The sequence below is a fragment of the Podarcis vaucheri genome, assembly GCF_965113315.1.
Source record: "Podarcis vaucheri genome assembly, chromosome: 1".
Lineage (NCBI taxonomy): Eukaryota > Metazoa > Chordata > Lepidosauria > Squamata > Lacertidae > Podarcis > Podarcis vaucheri.
The window spans coordinates 96,205,193-96,224,302 of record NC_138759.1 but is presented as its reverse complement, the minus strand read 5'-3'; the positions used below and the strand labels follow the sequence as shown (position 1 = coordinate 96,224,302).

Here is a 19,110-nt window from a genome sequence, read left to right as displayed (position 1 = left end):
ATTGCTCCTCATCTGACCTCTGGCTGATCATGTCACTGCTGCTTCGTGTGTGATAGAGGAGTGAGATGGGGTGGAGGTTGCCGCAGTGCAAATGCCCTGGCGGGGGACCACCGGGTTGGCTCCATCTCACTGCCGCCTCCAGCCTCCCAGTAAGCAGCAACAGTGCAACTGACCCAAGGTTAGGCACAGGATGGGTAAAGCCACAATTGAACAATTGCAAGCATGAGACTGCATTCCTGATTTCTCCCTTTGCAGCCTTGGCTTATATCTGACATGCCGTTTGGGTTTGGTGCCCCACGGCTTTTGGGCTGGATAGGTACCACTCGGATGCTCCTGATCCCTGCCAAAAAGCAGCACAACTTCCATTTGGTGCCAAATTTATATGAACTGTGTGCCTGATTTGGGCTGGGCAGACTCACCTGTTGCTCACCACCAAGCAGTTGGGACCACACATTTCTGAATGTTCCCTTTGCAGCCATGGTGGCCTTGGGTGCCGTTTACACTTGGCACCGAAGGCAAGCGCTGTTGCTTTCGCTGGGATTGGTTCCACTCCATGGAGAAGTGGCTGCTACTTGATCTGGCCTCCTCTTTCTCCTCTGCTCCCCCCTCCCCCCCCCGCCCACCTAAAGGCTTTGCTGTGCAATCTTCCCCAAACAGTTGGGCACTAAGGTGCTTGTGAGCGTAGTTCACTAGGGCATCAAAGCAATGTTAAACGGATGAGTCACTTTAGATATGTTAACTGATAGACTACAATGCATGAGCAACCCATTTTGGATTTAATAGCACGTGTCTTGTGCTGTCACATAGGAAGTAGTTTGAAAAACGGGTATCCAATTAAATCTGTGAATCAGCATTGGCTCACTGTCATACCCCTGTGACAAGCAAGTTGTGCAAGTCTTTTCCTCCTCTGATCCTGCTGCATAGCTCTGTTTGGCCCAGCCTTTGCTGCTGCTGCTGCTGCCTCCACTAAGGGATCTTCTTAGAATTGTAGAGTTGGAAGGGACCCTGAGGGATCATCTAGTCCAACCCCCTGCAATGCCCAGGAATATGCAGCTGTCCCATACGGGAATCGAACCTGCAACCATGGAATTATCAGCACCACGCTCTAACCAACTGAACTATCTGTTGTTCTAATGGAGTTCAAAAGGGCCCGATTTGTGAGGCAGGATGACCCAAAATATAACTGGCTTCCTCAAAAGTTGAACTGGAAATGGCACATCACAGCTTTAACACCAAGCTGTTAGATGTTTAAAAGGGAATGGAAGTTTCCCTAAAATATCAGGATAGATATGGATTGTGTCTAATCTCATGTAATGGGAGCCAGAGTCAATGGTAATGTGTACACAGCCTAAATTTGGTAATAGAGCTTTGTATATATACATTCCTCCTGAAAATATTGTGTATACAATGTTTTTGTTTAAAAGGTCTAACATAAAACATCTCAAAGCACAAGGAAGCTAGTCTTTGGCTGATGGGTGGATTGGCTGTGCAAAGGTTCTCCTGCTGGATTTGTCAAATTGGGCAGGATGTGTTGAGGGAAATGTAGCTCTTAGCCCTTGTTGGCTGTCACAGCATCATGCCACATGCTTGAGAAGGGCTCCACATTTGTGGGTGAGAGTTGCAGGAGCTGAATAAGCATGGTATCATCAAAGAACCAGTTTGGTATGGAGCAGGATGTGACATACATGCTGAAACCTTTGGAAAGATGCATAGGGATGCAGCTCACACAGGGATGTGCAAGTTTAGATTAACACTCTGGAGATTCTGTGACATGTGAGTTTTGGCTAAACTGAGGTTTGCTTTGGTATGCCTTTCTGGCTGCTATAGGAGTCACACAGTATTTAATGTGTGCTTTTTAATTCAGAAGGGACACATAAAATTACCTTTAGACCCCAATTGTGGTTGTGGAGCAAAGGCTGAAAATGTAAATGCAGTAGTATGATTTCAAGGCAAACTGAACATATTTATTGTCGTCTTTTATACTTCTGAATTTAAACCCAGTTACACAGTCTGCATTCCAACTTGGGGCTTCACACATGACATTTTTTTCTTGCGCATGAAAGGGGAAAAAAGAAACTTGTGTGTGAATACTCTGCAGATGTATGTTTGTCTTTCATCTGATGTTTGGAGGCCACAGCACCCCGTGTGATGATACCCCAGTTAGATATTTGTCTGGCAGCAAGGGACTTAATCACACTTCTCATAAGAACTAACTTAGTTGGTCTTTAAGGTGCTACAGGAAGGAATTTTTTTATTTTGACACTTCTCATTAGGCACAGAACACTTTTCTGAAATGGTTTCCTGAAGCTCTTTGAATCATGAGCAGACACGTTAAATGCTATTTTTGATCAAGTATTTTAGCCAGCTGGCGATCGTCTTCAAAGCCTCCCAAAGTTTCATGTGCAAATCACTTGTTGCAATGCCCCTACAAAAATTATAGATTTCTTAAAATAGTAGTTTTTGGCACTCTTGTTTGCAGTAGTCTTCAGCTATGGTTCTCTGGAACCTGTGATTTCCCCCAAATGTTGCATCCTCCAGTTCCCATCATCCCTGACCATTGGCTATGCAGGCTGGAGCTAATAGAGTCCAAAAACATCTGGAAGGACACAGGTTCCTCATCACTTTCCTTTCCTAAGCAGGTGTTTAATTCTAAACCTCCTTTCAGTGCTGAACATAAAATCTGAACAGTTCTGGTACCTCTCAGTTCTAGACTTGTATAGCTGCAAATAACTGGAAAATGAAAAGAAATTTTGCAGCCTGATTATTGTGTGTATGTCTTTGCGGATTCGAATCTCATCAAATTCAATTGGATTGAACTTGAGAGATCCGGAGTGTAGGATAGCTGTGTTTAGTCACTTGCTAACCTTATATGTTTCATATGTACTAACTGTTCATCTGATCTGAAGCTGTGAGACTAGTCTGGTACAAATATGTGCTTTGATCAGTCTCTCTCTAAAGATGAGAAAAAGATGCATGCAAGTCTGTTGCCCCCTAACCAGTGGCATAAAGCTAATCTTGAGACCTATGTTTATTTAGATGTGTTTTGCTTTCTTACAATCCAAACAATGGGTGGGGGAAGCTATGGTTTCTAAGAAGCATAGTAAGTAGTAGTAGCAAATATCTGAGAGATAAATTGACTTTTCTAAGCAGCTGCCAGCTGCCTATGACAGGTGAGCAAACTGTAAAACATATTTGTTCGGAAACCTTATAAAATGTATTTGCCTGGGGACATGGCTGGCCCAAGACATTTTGGCACTTGAGGTGGACCACAGTATGGTGTGTCCCCAGGCAAGAAGGAATGAGTGACGATCTACATCTGGAACAAGGCAGGGATAAAGATCTACAGTGGGGACAAGGGTGGGAGGAAACCAGCAGCACCTCCTACTTGCCTAGATGCCACTCCAGTGCATGCCACAGGGCAGCAGCAGCAGCAGCAGTAATAATATGATAATATTTTATTTATTTATACCCCGTCCATCTGGCTGGGTTGCCCCAGGCACTCTGGGTGGCTCCCAACACATATAAAAATAAAAATAATTAAAATAACAATAAAACATCAAATATTAATAGTAGCAGAGGAAGGTGATGCATTCAATAGGAGTATAGCATCTAGATGAAGGGAAGTAATAGTGCCACTGTATTCTGCTCTGGTCAGACCTCACCTGGAGTACTATGTCCAGTTCTGGGCACCACAGTTCAAGAAGGACACTGACAAACTGGAACGTGTCCAGAGGAGGGCAACCAAAATGGTCAAAGGCCTGGAAACGATGCCTTATGAGGAACGGCTAAGGGAGCTGGGCCTGTTTAGCCTGGAGAAGAGGAGGTTAAGGGGTGATATGATAGCCATGTTCAAATATATAAAAGGATGTCACATAGAGGAGGGAGAAAGGTTGTTTTCTGCTGCTCCAGAGAAGCGGACACGGAGCAATGGATCCAAACTACAAGAAAGAAGATTCCACCTAAACATTAGGAAGAACTTCCTGACAGTAAGAGCTGTTTGACAGTGGAATTTGCTGCCAAGGAGTGTGGTGGAGTCTCCTACTTTGGAGGTCTTTAAGCAGAGGCTTGGCAACCATATGTCAGGAGTGCTCTGATGGTGTTTCCTGCTTGGCAGGGGGTTGGACTCGATGGCCCTGGTGGTCTCTTCCAACACTATGATTCTATGATTCCTTGGAGTTGGGATCTGCTGCCCCTGCTGATCCAGCCGCCCAAAGCAGGTGGGCCAGCCCCGCTTGCAAAATCTGGTCTCTTGTCCCATTGTTTACAGGGATCTTGCAACTGGGTTTCCTTCTTGATTTTGTGATCAACTGACTTGTAGCTAAGGAAAGGGCAATGAGAAGGGCATTTGGTATTCTGTATTTCAAGGGCTTTTTTCCTTGAAGATTAGTGACATGCTAATTTGAACCCTTTCTCAGTTATATAGGTGACTGTGAAATTCACATGGAATTGTCCAAGTTCAAAGCAGGAATGAAAGGAATACAGGTATGTATAGTTGCACTTTACTTTCAGTTTACTAAATGGTGTGAGCGGCTGAAAACATTACACTAAATGTGGTTTCCTTGCCTTTTGTAGTTGTATGGGACATTGCGAGTGATACTGGAGCCCCTCCTGACAGATCCGCCTTTCATTGGTGCTGTAACCTTGTTTTTCATCCAGAAACCTGTAAGTTATGAATTCCAGTCTGGAGTTTACTTCTGCTTTTAATTTACATATTGGTCAGCGTGTCACTTAAAGGAGGCACAAAGTAAAGGTAATCAGCAGACCTTTTCCAAATGCTTGTGAGCTTTTTGGTGCACTGTGGAAAAGGTGGCAATTAAAACAGAGGTGCAAGATGGGGAAGGGAGGGGAGGGGAGGGCATAATGTACAACCTTAATCCCATACACATTCCTTAGAGGCAAATGCTACTGTGTTGAAAGGGGCTTGCCCTTAGTACTAAGTGTGAATAGGGTGACAGCCTTTGATCTCCTTCTGCAGGGGTCATTAAATCATTGAGGCTTGTTCTCATTTTGCTTAGTCTCAGAAAGATCATTTCTGGCTCAGTACGTTTTGCTGCCTGAAATAATGTTCAATAGTGCCTCTACAGGTATCTCCAGAAAGAGGCACTCTCTCAGGGTGGTCACTTCCCCCTGCTGCATGCAGTGGCATAGCATGGGTTGCCAGTACCTGGGGCAAGGAAAGTATTGTGTCCCTTAAGACAAGTATTGCACCCCCTAACCAGCGCCTCAGTGCTGCTGCTGTCGTGGAGCACCGGCAGGACATGCATGCATACCTTCTTGGGCTGGGGCGCGCCTCTAAAAAATTTGCACCCGGGGCAATCGCCCCAGTAGCTCCCCCACTATATACATATGGCTGCATGGTAGGGCTGCTTCTAGGAAGAAAGCTTAAATTCTTCTCTTAGGGCTGTGGTGTTTTCTGTTACGCAAGAAAAGCAAAATGCCTTATGGTACGTAGGTTTTGAATGATAATGCCATTTCTAAAAAGTTTTGGAATTTGTTAAATACTTAGACCAGGGATGGAAAGCATCTGGAGGGACCACGTCTGGTGAAAGCACAAGTCTGGACTTTTAAGCTCCACGTCTGAGTGCTTTTTAGAGGGGGGTGGGACTGCAGCTTTCCTCAGGAAAGCCCGCTCTTTAACACGGACACAGAGCTTTAAAGAATGGATCTGTGCCTAGAAACGCGGCACAAAAGGAAGTCTGGATGAGCCCTCAGTAATTAAGAAGAGGAAGAAGAAGAGTTTGGATTTGATATCCCGCCTTTCACTCCCTTTAAGGAGTCTCAAAGCGGCTAACATTCTCCTTTCCCTTCCTCCCCCACAACAAACACTCTGTGAGGTGATTGGGGCTGAGAGACTTCAGAGAAGTGTTACTAGTCCAAGGTCACCCAGCAGCTGCATGTGGAGGAGCAGAGACGCGAACCCGGTTCTCCAGATTACGAGATTACCACTCTTAACCACTACACCACACTGGCTCTCTAAATTAACCAGATCCAGAACTCATATTGTTGGCTTTGGAAACGGCATTGCCATTTATTGTGCTGTAAAATACCACCCTGACTTAGGCATGCCTAATTGAGTTGAGAAAGTTGACACACACTGAACAAATATATGGGAAGGATCCAGACAGTATGGCAAGCCTCAAGTTCGTCTCCTTCTCAAGCACATTGTTGCCCTGAGGCTTCCATGATGTGTGTGCTAATTCTTTGCTTGTGGAACTCATGGTAGCAGCCACAATTTCTTTATAATAGGCATGAGTTAGGGCTGCATGACTCTCCAAGCCTTCAGTGTTTGTGAGTAATCTGAACCCAGTCGGAATTACCACACAGCGCAGCTCTCATACCAAACTGACATGCCCACACATTAGAGACAAATGGAAATAACTATTGTTATTGCTATTAATTACCCACCTTCACCGACAGGCTTATGACAGGCATGTTTATTGGGAGATTTCAAGTGTTTGAGGGATCTATTTGCATTTGTTGTATTCTGTACTGCTGGATTTTAATGCACAAAGGTTTCCAAGCAAAAGTTCCAGGCTCAATCCTCGGTGTTGCCCAAAACCCTGGAGAGAAAAGGCCAATCTCTGTAGAACATGGGTAGGGAACTTGTGGTCCTTGAGATGTTGGACTTCAGCTCCCATCAGCCTCAGCCAGCATGGCCAACAGTCAGGGAAGATGGGAACTATAGTGCAACAACATCTTGAGGACCACAAGTGTAGAGAATATTCAGCTAAATAGGCCAAAAAGCAGCTTTGTTCCTAATTTGGTCCCTACTGCTTGCCAGTTCTGTATTATACAGATTTGTTTGTTTATAAGTAAATACATACATGTCTGTTCCTGTGGCTAAACTCGTGGTTTCTCCCTCTCCCTCTCTCTCTCTTTTAATTCCTAATATAGCATTTGGAAATCAGTTGGGCAGGACTGACGAACCTCTTAGATGCCCCAGGCATTAGGTAAATGTTCACTTGTTTCCATCATCCTAAGGAAAAGGCTTGTATCTGAAGGAAGCAATGTGCCAGAGATGTCAGAGTTGTGTTGGGACCAATTCACACATTACAGTCTCCAAAATGAAGGCCATTTCTAACACCCCCTTCTGTATGGCAGCTGTTCCATACTAGTGGCTGTAGGTATGCAGAGTGTCTCTCTGCCCATCACATGGAATGCCTCTGTTACTTTTTGACATCCCAGAAAATATATGAACTCTTCTCAAATGGTGGGGAAGGATAATAATATATTTTGCCACAGTTGCACTTGTGGGATTTATTAGCTTGCTTTGTAACTTTTCTCGGATTTAATATCGTGGGCATTCAGATATTTGGCTTTGTAATGAGATTTTTTTAATAACCGTCCATGTCACTAGGTTGGCAAAGGCTACCCTGGAGTTCCTCCAGCATGAGCCAATATGATTTTCTTTTTTCCTGCTGAAGCCAAAGAAATCCCAAGCATGTCAGATTTAACCAGGACACATACACCCATTTCTCTTCTGTGTTATTTGTGGCAAGACAATCAACTTTGTAGCTGTGGCTTTGAGCCTGATAGGTCTGCCTTAAGCACAGCTGCTGTACAAAGCATTTTTTTAAAATAATAATAATTAAATGTGTGTTTTTTCCTCTTTCAGTTCATTTTCAGATACCTTGATTCAAGATCTCATTGCTGCCCGGTTGGTGTTGCCAAACAGAATCACCATCCCACTGAAAAAGAACATTGACATTTCTCGCTTGAAGTTCCCTATTCCATACGTGAGTCGTGTCTGAGAATGGTGTTCTTTAAGTCTTGGCTCAGGGAGTAAGAGCACTCTCTAAACAAGCATTGTCCTCTAGCTTCTTTGCCCAAGGGACAGTTCGTCCTGCTTTGTTTGCAGGGAGATGAGACGGTGTTGGCTATTTAATGAGCATTCACTCCAATTTGTGTTTTTTTTTGGGGGGGGGGCTACACAATATTGCAGCAATTTCCATGGTATTTTCTCTTCCCTTATCGCTAAAGTTGCAATTCTGGGAGCAAGTTGGGCATGTTTCGTAAGAACTTCATATCGGCTTTAAATTGTGCAACCTGAATTTGCTGGTGTGTGCGATGGAATCCCTACCAAAAAAGTTGTACTATACCTCTGGTTTGCATTTGCTCTTACCCACCACTTGATTCTTTCCTTATGGGGAGGTACAAAGAGAGAACACGGCAGGCTGGGAATGAGTCTGCAGTAAATACTCTGGAGGATTATTTTAGTAAAAAGCTAACCCTCGTCAAATTTCATTAACCAGCTTCCGTAGTGATAGACAGCAGGCATGTTTCTTACTGCTGTGTTTATAGGGTTTTCTTAATCGTAGCTTTTTACAATGTAGGCATCTAGCGAGGATTCTAAGTCTATATATTTTAATGTTTCTCTGTGTTTTTGTTTTGCTCTCCAAGGGAGTAATAAGAGTATACCTACAAGAAGCTGAAAATCTTGTCCAAATGGACAATTTCCTTGGGAAGTCGGACCCTTACGCTCTTCTGAGGGTTGGTCAGGTGCAATTCCGAAGCAAGACAGTGCACAGGAACCTGAACCCCATCTGGAACGAAATGTTTGAGGTGATGATTCTCCTTGAACTCTTACTAGCAATAAGCTGGAATGCAGTGCTCTCTCCTTGTTTAGAATTCTAGACACAACCAAGTTAAGGTACTTAAATAAAATAAAAAAGCCTTACCTTTGGAAGAAGGCAGATCACTACTTATATGAGTAAGTAAAATTGAACTGGAGTAGATGGGGAAAGTTCTCTGTGAAATATTTAACTACTGGCTCCTTAACCAACATTTGTTTGCCTGAACGGTGTAGCAAGGCTTTAATGAGTAAGGCCCTCGTTAAGCTTCATTGGGGTCTAGGCATCAGGTGTGGCCCTCCAAGTCTCTCTACCTGGCCCATGAGACTCTCCAAAGGCTCCTTAGCACACACACCCCATTGCATCCACCTTTGTGCTTGGCTGGAATGGGTCTGTGAACTCTGCTAATGTTTGCCTGTGTTTAAACACATTTGCCTACCCTACAAAGATAATTTACACTCATCACTCTGCCCGTTTTTGCCTATGGCACATTGCCCTAAGAAGTTTGTCCAAAAGAGAAGGTGACCGTCAGGCTAAAAATGGCTCCCCATTCCTGAGTTACAAGATGGGAAATCATCATGATTTTAATTGAGCATCATGAAAGGGCACGGAGGCATTTCGGCATCTTCCCCAATTCTGCAGGATTCTTCTTGGCAAACAGGAAAGTTCACTTTCTGCAAGCTTCAGAATAATAGGAAGGCTTGCATTTGTGCAACTGCATTTCGAGAAAAATAGCTGTACAATATTCTGTTACTTTAACACACACACTCTCTCCCCCTACAGTTTGTTGTTCATGAGATACCTGGTCAGGATCTAGAGGTAGACCTGTATGATGAAGATCCCGATAAAGATGACTTTCTGGGCAGGTGATGGATATAAACTTTCCTCTTTCATCTGTGCAACCTTCTGCTTTATCTCTTTCTGCCCCTCCTGCAGCAAAAGAGCCAGTGTGATAAGTATTCAAAGAAAAGTGCCATGGTACAACCCTCCATGGGCTATACCATTTCTGAATTCAGGTGGGGGGAAATGCAGATTGCAATACTTTCCTGCTTCAAAAGCATTCTGCCACCAACGGCTAGAGGGTAGAGAATAGTTAAATTCCTCCCCCTGACATGCTAGTTTGTTCTTTTTATATACATATATAAAAGTGCAAGGGAAAGCATTCTGACATACATTTGCTCTATCTGCATTCTGCAGTGGTATAGTCTCAGTACAGTTATACCTTTTCCTTTTTAAACACATTGGTAAGTTTAAAAGTAATATTTCATTCCTAGGCAGGAGTAGCTTGGCAAACTACACTGAACAATTGCAAAGCCCTCTACATGGGGCTACCCTTGAGGTTGGTTCAAGAATTGCTACTTGTGTAGAATGCTGCAGCCTGGCACCTGCAAAATGCATACTTTTCAATGCCCAGTAAATATGCATTTTAACCATAAAATATGTATATTTGTGTGTACTTTTTGGAGTACACTCAAAACTACATTGCAAAATTCAAAGAAGTGCACGATTTCGTCAGGTGCTGTGTTTGAATCCACAAGCAAGATCAGGACTGTCAAGATGCTTCATAAAGCAGTCCAAACAAATTCCTCCTCCATCCCTACCTGAGATAAGGAACTGTTCATTGTCTGAGCCAGTTCTAATTCCTATGGATTGGGGATGCATGGACCTACCAATTCATATAAGGAGCAAATATCTCAGTTCTTGTTTGATTTAAGGAGCACCCTCAAACCTTGCTGCTTCTGAGTTCATTTTAAGGGCTGCACAGCTTCCTGGTGAACAAAATATTATAAGAATCTGCAAGAGCCATTGGACATTTCTAAGTAAATGTAGCCACACAGTTAGAGATGATGGGGAGGAGGCAAAATATTCCATGATACTAAAGGGATTGTTTTTCTGCACCTCTGTTCTGTGTGCCTCTGTATTACTTTAGAACAGAGGATTCTGTTGATCAAAAAGCACAACCCATTCATAATTGATGCAGGTGAGGAGATGTGAACACCAAGAACATCAATACATGTTCTGTTTATAACTCATAGAAGCAAGGAAAGATATTACAGTCCCTAAACGGCTTATTCTTGTTCTGTCTTTTTACAGCCTGCTTATAAACCTTGCAGATGTGATGAAAGACAGAGTTGTTGATGAGGTAAAATGTGTTCTCACGTTAACTCTTCATTTTATAATGTTTCTTGAAAGCGTGCAGATTTTCTGATAGGCTTTGAAGTTTTACGAAATTTTAATGATCCATGGGGACAATTTAAATCACTTGAGTTCTCGCTACTGTCATCAAATATCTTAGTGTTTGAACAAAACAGCTGATGGAAGATTACAAAAGCTACAAAGAGTAGATCAACAAATAGGGTCTGACAAAAACTTTCTTGGGCAAGAACCTATTTCATTAGATGCCTATAACTCTCTGTGTGTATGCACACACATGTGCAAGTTGGGGGGTAGGAACTGTTTTGCAACACAACTTTAAACTAGGGTAAAAATACTTAAATCATAGCCCAAATGCTGCTAGCTGTAGGATGAACAGTAAGTCATTTGAAGACTTATAATCTTGAGGCTCTTTGGACCCGAGAGCAATTTGCTGATGTGTAAAAGGCAGGCAAGGAACACACGGACAGAAAGGTTGTTGTACTGCAGTACCAAAGGACCATGACAGAAAAGTTTAAAGCTCCAGGTGCTTGTCAATTAATTGGGAGAATTAAGTACCCTATGTATTTTCAAGCTGGGCCTCTTTATTGGAGCAGAGGCTATTATGGACCTCACCATTCCAGCAATAAAAATGCAGTTTAAGCACATCAGGGTTTTAAAGTGTACCTCGGATAGACTCAGCCCCATAAAGCACTAAAGATAAATGGCTGGTTCTGCCACTTCAGTTCCCCCTGGTGCACAATTCATGACACATTTGCAGGTTAATGTGCATTTATGACACTGATGTGCTTTTTCTTTCTTTACAAAGTGGTTCCCCTTAAGCAAGATTGCAAGTGGACATGTGCATTTAAAGGTTGAGTGGTTTTCTCTGGTCACCAATCAAGAGAAACTTTGTGAGGTGAGTGTTTCTGAGTTATCAGAGTCGGCCGAAGTGAGATACTTGCCGCAAGTTGATTGAAAGGATCTAAGTTCCATTCTGCGCCTGTGTGTACTTTGCTAGCTACATAATTCAACCATTTCTTGTGGTGGCTGCATTTAAAGTCCTTCCTTAGCTAAGGGCTAAGGAAGCCCTGTGCATTGATTGGACAGTCAATCAATTGGCATGGAAATTTTAGAAGTGGCTCATTGTCTGTTTAGGGCAAGGCTGAAGCTTGTGGTCAACTCATGTTGGTATTTGCATCCTGATTGTTCCCCTGCCCAGCCACATGGCAGATGAATAGTAACAGTAACTCTGTCCGCAAGACCAGCTTTGCATGTGAGGATATCAAAAAAGCTCTTGTCTTATTTTGGATTTCATTTCCCTCCCACAGGACAAGAATGGTTTTGCCACAGCAATTCTCATTGTGTATTTGGACAGGGCTTTCAATCTTCCTGTGAGTAAACTGATGGAACAACACTTTTAAACTGTCCAGCTGCACACAATCCAATTGCTAGTGTCTGCATGCTCATGATGTGGGGGCAGAGATGGAGGACCTGTGGGCCTCTAGATGTGGTTGGATACCAATTGTCATTTGGCCCAGGGATGGTTGGAGTTGCCGTTCAACAACACCTGGGCAGCCACAGTTCCCCATCTCTGGTGTGCACCAAATGCTGCTGCTTTGGTGCCAAGCATCCAAGTTTGGCTGAGATAATAATTGTGTTATCTGAAAACTAGTATCCACAACTTTGCTAATGCCTTCCAAGTTCTGAAAACTTCTATTTCAGAAAGGAGGTGAATGACGAGTATACAAATCTGTGTCTTCCAAAAGTGAACTGATGGGTTTTTAAAAATAAAAGCGGCAGTTGAGATTTCAAACAACAAAATGAATAAGACCAAGCATTCTGCGAAGGCTCCACGAGGGAGGGGTTCACCTGTTTAGGGGATGGAGTGAGGGAAGGAAAGTTCAGAATTTAGCTGGCTGAAAAGTCTTCCCTCCCTAGAATGGAACGATCTGTCAGCTTCAGTTCTTTCAGTTTCACCTTTTTACAGTCTTAAATTCAGTTCTCCACACTTCTGCAGATGTTTGTGATTAAAAAAAATAATCATGAGAATTCTTATGCAGATTTCCCCTAATAACATGCCTTATGCATTTTCACTAATATATTCATTTTATGGACCTCTTTACCCGATGTGTTATGTTGGCAAACATCGTTTGGTAGGAAAACTGCACCTCAAAATTCCAAGGAGTGCAACTTTCGAAGGCTAGCTCCATTTCAGTTCTCACGTTGTTTCAGAAAATGCAAATTTGAAAGTTTTACCTATAAATGCAAACTGAATTGAATTCCTTGTCTGTTGCTAGATTTGAGATTAAGCCCTTGTTCACAATTATGTATGCTGCTAATCTACTTCCAGTAAAATTAGCTTCTGACCCATGTTAGCCTTAGAACTGAAAACAAAGCAAAAACAGCTTTTGTTTTTGAGAAGGAAGCAAGGACTTCTTTTTCTGCTAGGTGATTTGCTATTTTCTGGGATTCCCTTTGCTGGCAGCAATATCCTGTTCTTTTCTTCTTATGTGTCCATAGCCTAATCCTACACTACTTCTGTTTGTTACGAGGATCTATACCCTGCCTGTCAATCAGATTTCAAGGGTGTCTTCCAAAATCAGAAAACATAATAAAAACAAGCATGTATAGTCTTTAAAACACAGCAGAATAATAAGAGCAGCATAAAACCTAACAGCCAGGATAAAAACAGACCAACTTTGATGGAAGGCTTTAGAAGGAAAATATCCTTGGTGCTGAAATGACATCAAGGTTGACCCTTGGTGAGCCTTCCTGGGGCAAGTGATCAACTGCTGCTGTACGACACCTAACTGTTGTTTTTGTATTACTTCCTAAATATCTTCCCTAATACAGAAAAATCAGTTTGAATATTACAATGGTGACTGTGGAGCAAAGAAATATAGAAAAGACAGATACATCAAGGTAAATGCTTCAGAGTCCCCTGTGTCTCAAAAGGGGCACACACGCTGAACCAGCCTACTGAATGGATGCCATGGCTAAAACCCTAAAATATGTTGCATCTAAGGGGTTAATGTTTGTTTTCTCAATGGTATGTCAGTGTCCCATACCAAAAGGAAGAACAGAGACACTGTAGTTGATGGTGCAGGTGAGGCTAAACTGGTGAGCAGCATGTAGGAGGAATGTTTAAGTCAAGATTACGCAAGGCACAAGACATTCATAGCACTTACCTATGATCAATGGAGCCCAGTAAAAAACATGGGTGGTCTCTGCTTCCATGCATTCAAAAGCATGTTTCTAGCCCTTGTGGTGCTACAAAAGCAAGTTTATATTTCAAAAAGCTAGCCATTAATATTTTTGGACCAGCCCTGATCCAATAGTTATTGGTTATTCCTATTAGTTTTCCCAGCTACTGGACCACCTCTAGCAAGACCATAATTATCTAGTCATAAATGGTGCTGCATCTGTCATTGTAATGCAAACTTTAATTGTGTTTGACATATTTGGCAGCTTGGTTGTAGCCTTCTGATTTATACTTGCCATGTGGCTGTTTTGTGCTTCAGCTATAATGGATGAAATCAACAGTCTTGTATTGCAAGAACAGCAGCAGTAATTGCTGCTGACCCCTGTAAGGTTATCTTTACCATATCATGCCCAAATTCTAGCTCCAAACATGTATGGCTTAACTCCAATCAGTGAAATAAATGCAGGGTGTAACACTGTATTGGGGACGCGGGTGGCGCTGTGGGCTAAAGCCTCAGCGCCTAGGGCTTGCCGATCGAAAGGTCGGCGGTTCGAATCCCCGCGGCGGGGTGCGCTCCCGTTGCTCGGTCCCAGCGCCTGCCCACCTAGCAGTTCGAAAGCACCCCCGGGGGCAAGTAGATAAATAGGTACCGCTTACCAGCGGGAAGGTAAACGGCGTTCCGTGTGCGGCTCTGGCTCGCCAGAGCAGCGTTGTCACGCTGGCCACGTGACCCGGAAGTGTCTTCGGACAGCGCTGGCCCCCGGCCAATAGATGTGAGATGGGCGCACAAACCCCAGAGTCTGTCAAGACTGGCCCGTTCGGGCAGGGGTACCTTTACCTTTACCTTTTAACACTGTATTACATTGCATTTTGTGGAGAAAGTACTGGGGAAACCCAGCCAGATGGGCGGGGTATAAATAATAAATTATTATTAATAATTATTACTGTTTTAATGATTAAAGTTCTGCTCAGAACAGGGTTCCTGTCCCTTCCTAGATCTTGCAGAACTCCCAATGTTTAATAGCTAACATCAGCCTCCCTGTTCAATACACCTCCTTGTCTTTTGGAATTCATGATGCTATTGACACTGTCTTTTCTTTCAAAAATTTAAATAATAAAGAAGATGGAACGCGAACCTTCTTCCTTTGTCCTACTCACAGTGGGCAACAAAACTCATAGAAGCAAGGTAAGGGGTGTAAGAATTACTGGTTTTTTGTTTTTAAAAACTTGAATGGACAGTTGTCTTCATGGGGCATATGTGGTTTTCCAGTAGCAGTGTCATATCTTGGATACATGTGTACCTTCTCGGATAATTAAAAAGCAACACTTTGGTGTTTTGTAGGTGCTGCCCCAATGAAATATGTGTGGTGTGATGTCCTGTCCCAACTTACTGGGTGGAAGTGACTGCATTTCTTGGGCTGGTGGGAATAGTTACACAGCTGTGTTGTAAATATTTCTTTTGTATGTGGTTGGGTGGGCCCTCCTTTAAGAGCATACAGCCAACATGGAGGTTGTTGTTTTTTTTAACAAAGAGACATTCTGACTAAAAAATAAATAAATAGCTAAGATTCTTGAAATGACAAGAGTCATATTTTGGAACTAAAATTAGCACACTGGGCTACTTTTGCATCCACCAGTAACTTTTTACGGGAATCTTTTTAGATGAAACTTCTAGGTCGGACCAAAAGGCCAAACAGGTGGCTCTGAGAATCCCATAGCAGAGTTCGAAGAATAACAATGTTGGTCAAAATAGCCAAACCTGTGGTGTTTGTGCTATTATATTCTATAACTGTCGCCATTGAGTTGCTACCTTTGGGAAGGATTTTGCTTTCTCAGGAACAAAACAGAGCACACAGAGTTTGGGGAAGGTTTGAGATCCACTTGAGTAGGGTGAAGGCAACAGGACTGTAACAAATGAGGGGCAATTTGTCTGTTTTTGTTGCATTAAAAACTGATAGTATGGAAAAGTCTTGAACATAATGCATTGTGTCGTATTAATATAGTTGGGCACTCTGACTACAAAATGGATGCTACACCCCTTCCAAAAATTCATTTCTTAAGTGTACGTCTGCTCCAGCTGTTTTTCTTGGGCTATGTCCTGAGAGCCAGCGATGCAACTGAGTGCTAATGAATACATCCATAGCGAGGCACTTGGTTTTCCCACAGTATTCCTGCTATGTCAGCGCAGGCATTGCATTAAGAATAATTGCCTATGGTAAGCTTGCAGCTTGACATGACTGCAGCAATCTTCCTCTTTACTCATGAGGAAGCCTGCTAGCACACAGGTACTTTGGCTTGCCACTTCAACTAGCTAACTGAAGCCACCGGCAATGAATCTGTTGGAGAGGGAGGAGTCTGGGCTGTTCTTTCAAGCCTTGAGCTCTTCTTCGTAGCTGCTTCTACTGTGGTCAATTATTGTGCCCTAAGCAGGCGGTGGAGGGGAATACTTTCTCTTGTTCCACGTTGAGCTCCAGCTTTAATTGATCTAGGCCGACTGGATTGGCTGCTAGCCTATTTATGGTGTGGTTTTCAAAACCTGCTGCAACAAGCAGCAGAGAACACCCTTTCCATACAGGTGCAAACTGTGGCTACTTCTATAGAGTTTCGGTTACAATCAATTATAACTCAGCTGGCGTATTTCAGCATTAACATTCAGCAGATCATGTGGGGAGTCGCGGTGGGGTGGGGGGAGTCTACAGGGCACCTAACTGGTTCTGTGTGTTTATTTGTCTGACTTAAAGAAAGTGAACTGGGTAAGAGGCTTTTTAAGGGTTGGGTTTTGTCCCTTTTGGGTAAGAAGGTAGTGCTTAAGACAGGGAAACCGATACATCCTTCAAAACATGTTCCGTTGAAGTCAGTGGAACTGTCTTCTGAATTGGTATACTGTCCTGTAAAACCTCCTGCTCTTCAGTTTCTAGCAGAGTAAATTATGCGTGGCTACTTGGGAGTATGTCCCATTGAATGGGGCCTTCTCTCAGCTAGGTTGGGAATAATTGTTGGTCAAGTGTTCTGTAGCTCATGTGTGGATGTTGTTCTTTCTCTCTTACCTTCAGACCTGTAATTTCACTAAGGATCCTGCATGGGGCCAGGCCTTCACATTCTTCGTCCACAGCGCTCCATCGCAGTCTCTTCATCTGGAGGTCAGTTGGCCTTCTCTTGCTTCACGAGCATGTGGCACAACATGAGCTCATGCTTAATGGGTCTTTGACCGAATAATAATAATTGGCACGGGTTTCTGCTCTGTATACACGTGCTCTTGTGTATATAAGCTCCTGTTGCTGCTTTGCAAAGGGACTTCAAAGAAGTGGGTCATTATTTTTACTGAGAAAGGGGCTACTGGGCTTTGTGGGAAGGAGGGACCATATTTATGTTTTTTGTAGATGCAGTAAAGATATTATTCAGCCTTCCTTTGGGGACTTCAGATTCAATGATATGATGCTCGTGTATTATTATTTTGACTTGTTTCTTGTTACCTAAATACATTATACCTAAATACATTCTACAATTAAAGACCATGTAAAAACATTAATATTTCATGCAAACACCTACAGCTCATACATGTAACAAACGCACACAACCCTCACTCACTAAACAGCCACAGGAGGCTTCAAGTGGCCCTTTGGGGTAAATTTTGACTCTTCAGCTGCCTCGATATCAGCACATTTCTCCCTTCCCCCAATATAGCCTATTCTTTGGTATCAGATGCTGCCCTCCCTCATCCAATAAACTTCTGGCGGGGAATGGAGGAGAGGAGAAAAATGTGAACATTTCCTACAAAGACCCTAAACATCCCAGTTAATAGGGGGGGGAGAGTTTAGTAAAAAGTTTATGATGCGTCTAGATCAGTGTTTCCCAAACCTTGGGTCCCCAGCTGCTACAGCTCCCACCATCCTCGACCACTGGTCCTGCTAGCTAGCGATGGTGGGAGTTCTAGTCCAGAAACAGCTGGAGATTAAGTTTGGGAAACGCTGATCTAGTGATTTTTTTTAAAAAAAAATGCCTTCTTGTTCAATGATTAATTACTGCTGAGCCACAGCAATGGTGCTACAAATGTTTTAACAACATAAGAAGAATGCTGCTGAATTGGGTCATTGGCCCACCTAGTCCAGGTTCCTCTTCTCTCAGACCAATCAGATGCTTGTGGGAAACCGGCAAGATGGACCCATGCACAATAGCACCCTCTCCCTTCCTGCAGTTTTCAACAACTGGTAAAAGGATTAAAACATTGTTGGAACTAACTCATCATACCAATCATAACTCACCATACTGTCTTGTTTACTTCTGCCCCCTCTAGATAAAAGATAAGGACCGGGAGAATGCCCTGGGGACCTCTGTGTTATCGCTTGGCAACTTACTAAAAAATCCTGATATGACACTTGAACAGAACTTTCCACTGGATCACTCTGGTGTGGACAGCTCTATTAAGCTGAAAGTTGTGTTGAGGGTAAGTTTAAGGTTCTGCATCTATCTTCCCCCTCCTCGCTTCTCTGTTGTATCTCTTCCTGGAGGAACTTGTTGTGCTTTCCTGAAACTAATTAATATTCTGCAGTGGCTGTCAGGAACCTCTCTGTTTACATCCTAAGATATATTGCTTCAGACTTCAAAAACGGGTGATTAATTGACATGGGGCACAATGAGTTCTGTCTTGTAGAACTATACTGAAACCAAACTTACTTCATGTATAGATTTGTGCTCCGTGCCAAATTGATATGAACTCAAATCCATCAGAAGCGTGTACAACAAGCTCTTGATTTCTACATCGGATGAATCTATTAAATTATGTGGGTGGAATATCTGGGAGGCATACCTAGAAGGGGACATGTTAGAAGCTCCTTCATGGGTCCTGTGGGAAACTTCCTTCCAGTGGCGTAGCGTGGGGGGTGCAGGGGGGGCCGGCCACACCGGGCGCAACATCTGGGGGTTAGGGTTAGGAGGTGCAAATCCACGGGTTAGGGGGCGCAAATTACTTGCCTTGCCCCGGGTGCTGACAACCCACGCTAAGCCACTGCTTCCTTCTAGAAACCCTGCTTCCTCCCAAAGAGGTAATTGGGAAGGTCTTGGGTGTCCATATTGATATGCAAGCAATAGTCCTGGATAAGCAGGCTGGTTTTCAGCTCTTGTTTTTATCTTCAAACCACCTTGAGTTCTGCTGCAGGAAAAGGTGGGGTATAAATAAATAAATATATATATAATAATACTGCT

At 43.2% G+C, this 19,110-nt stretch overlaps 1 protein-coding gene across 1 annotated transcript in view; it reads left to right on the top strand.

The window, feature by feature from the left end:
• Window positions 1-19,110, top strand: part of ESYT3 (extended synaptotagmin 3) — a 39,840-nt gene that overhangs the window by 12,441 nt on the left and 8,289 nt on the right. The window contains exons 5-17 of the mRNA XM_082235252.1: window positions 4,416-4,482; window positions 4,573-4,662; window positions 6,895-6,950; window positions 7,616-7,736; window positions 8,401-8,562; window positions 9,354-9,436; window positions 10,665-10,713; window positions 11,533-11,622; window positions 12,035-12,097; window positions 13,560-13,628; window positions 15,029-15,094; window positions 16,962-17,048; window positions 18,203-18,352. Of these exons, the coding sequence (XP_082091378.1) occupies window positions 4,416-4,482; window positions 4,573-4,662; window positions 6,895-6,950; window positions 7,616-7,736; window positions 8,401-8,562; window positions 9,354-9,436; window positions 10,665-10,713; window positions 11,533-11,622; window positions 12,035-12,097; window positions 13,560-13,628; window positions 15,029-15,094; window positions 16,962-17,048; window positions 18,203-18,352 (1,153 nt within the window). The remainder of the gene's footprint in view (window positions 1-4,415; window positions 4,483-4,572; window positions 4,663-6,894; window positions 6,951-7,615; window positions 7,737-8,400; window positions 8,563-9,353; window positions 9,437-10,664; window positions 10,714-11,532; window positions 11,623-12,034; window positions 12,098-13,559; window positions 13,629-15,028; window positions 15,095-16,961; window positions 17,049-18,202; window positions 18,353-19,110) is intronic.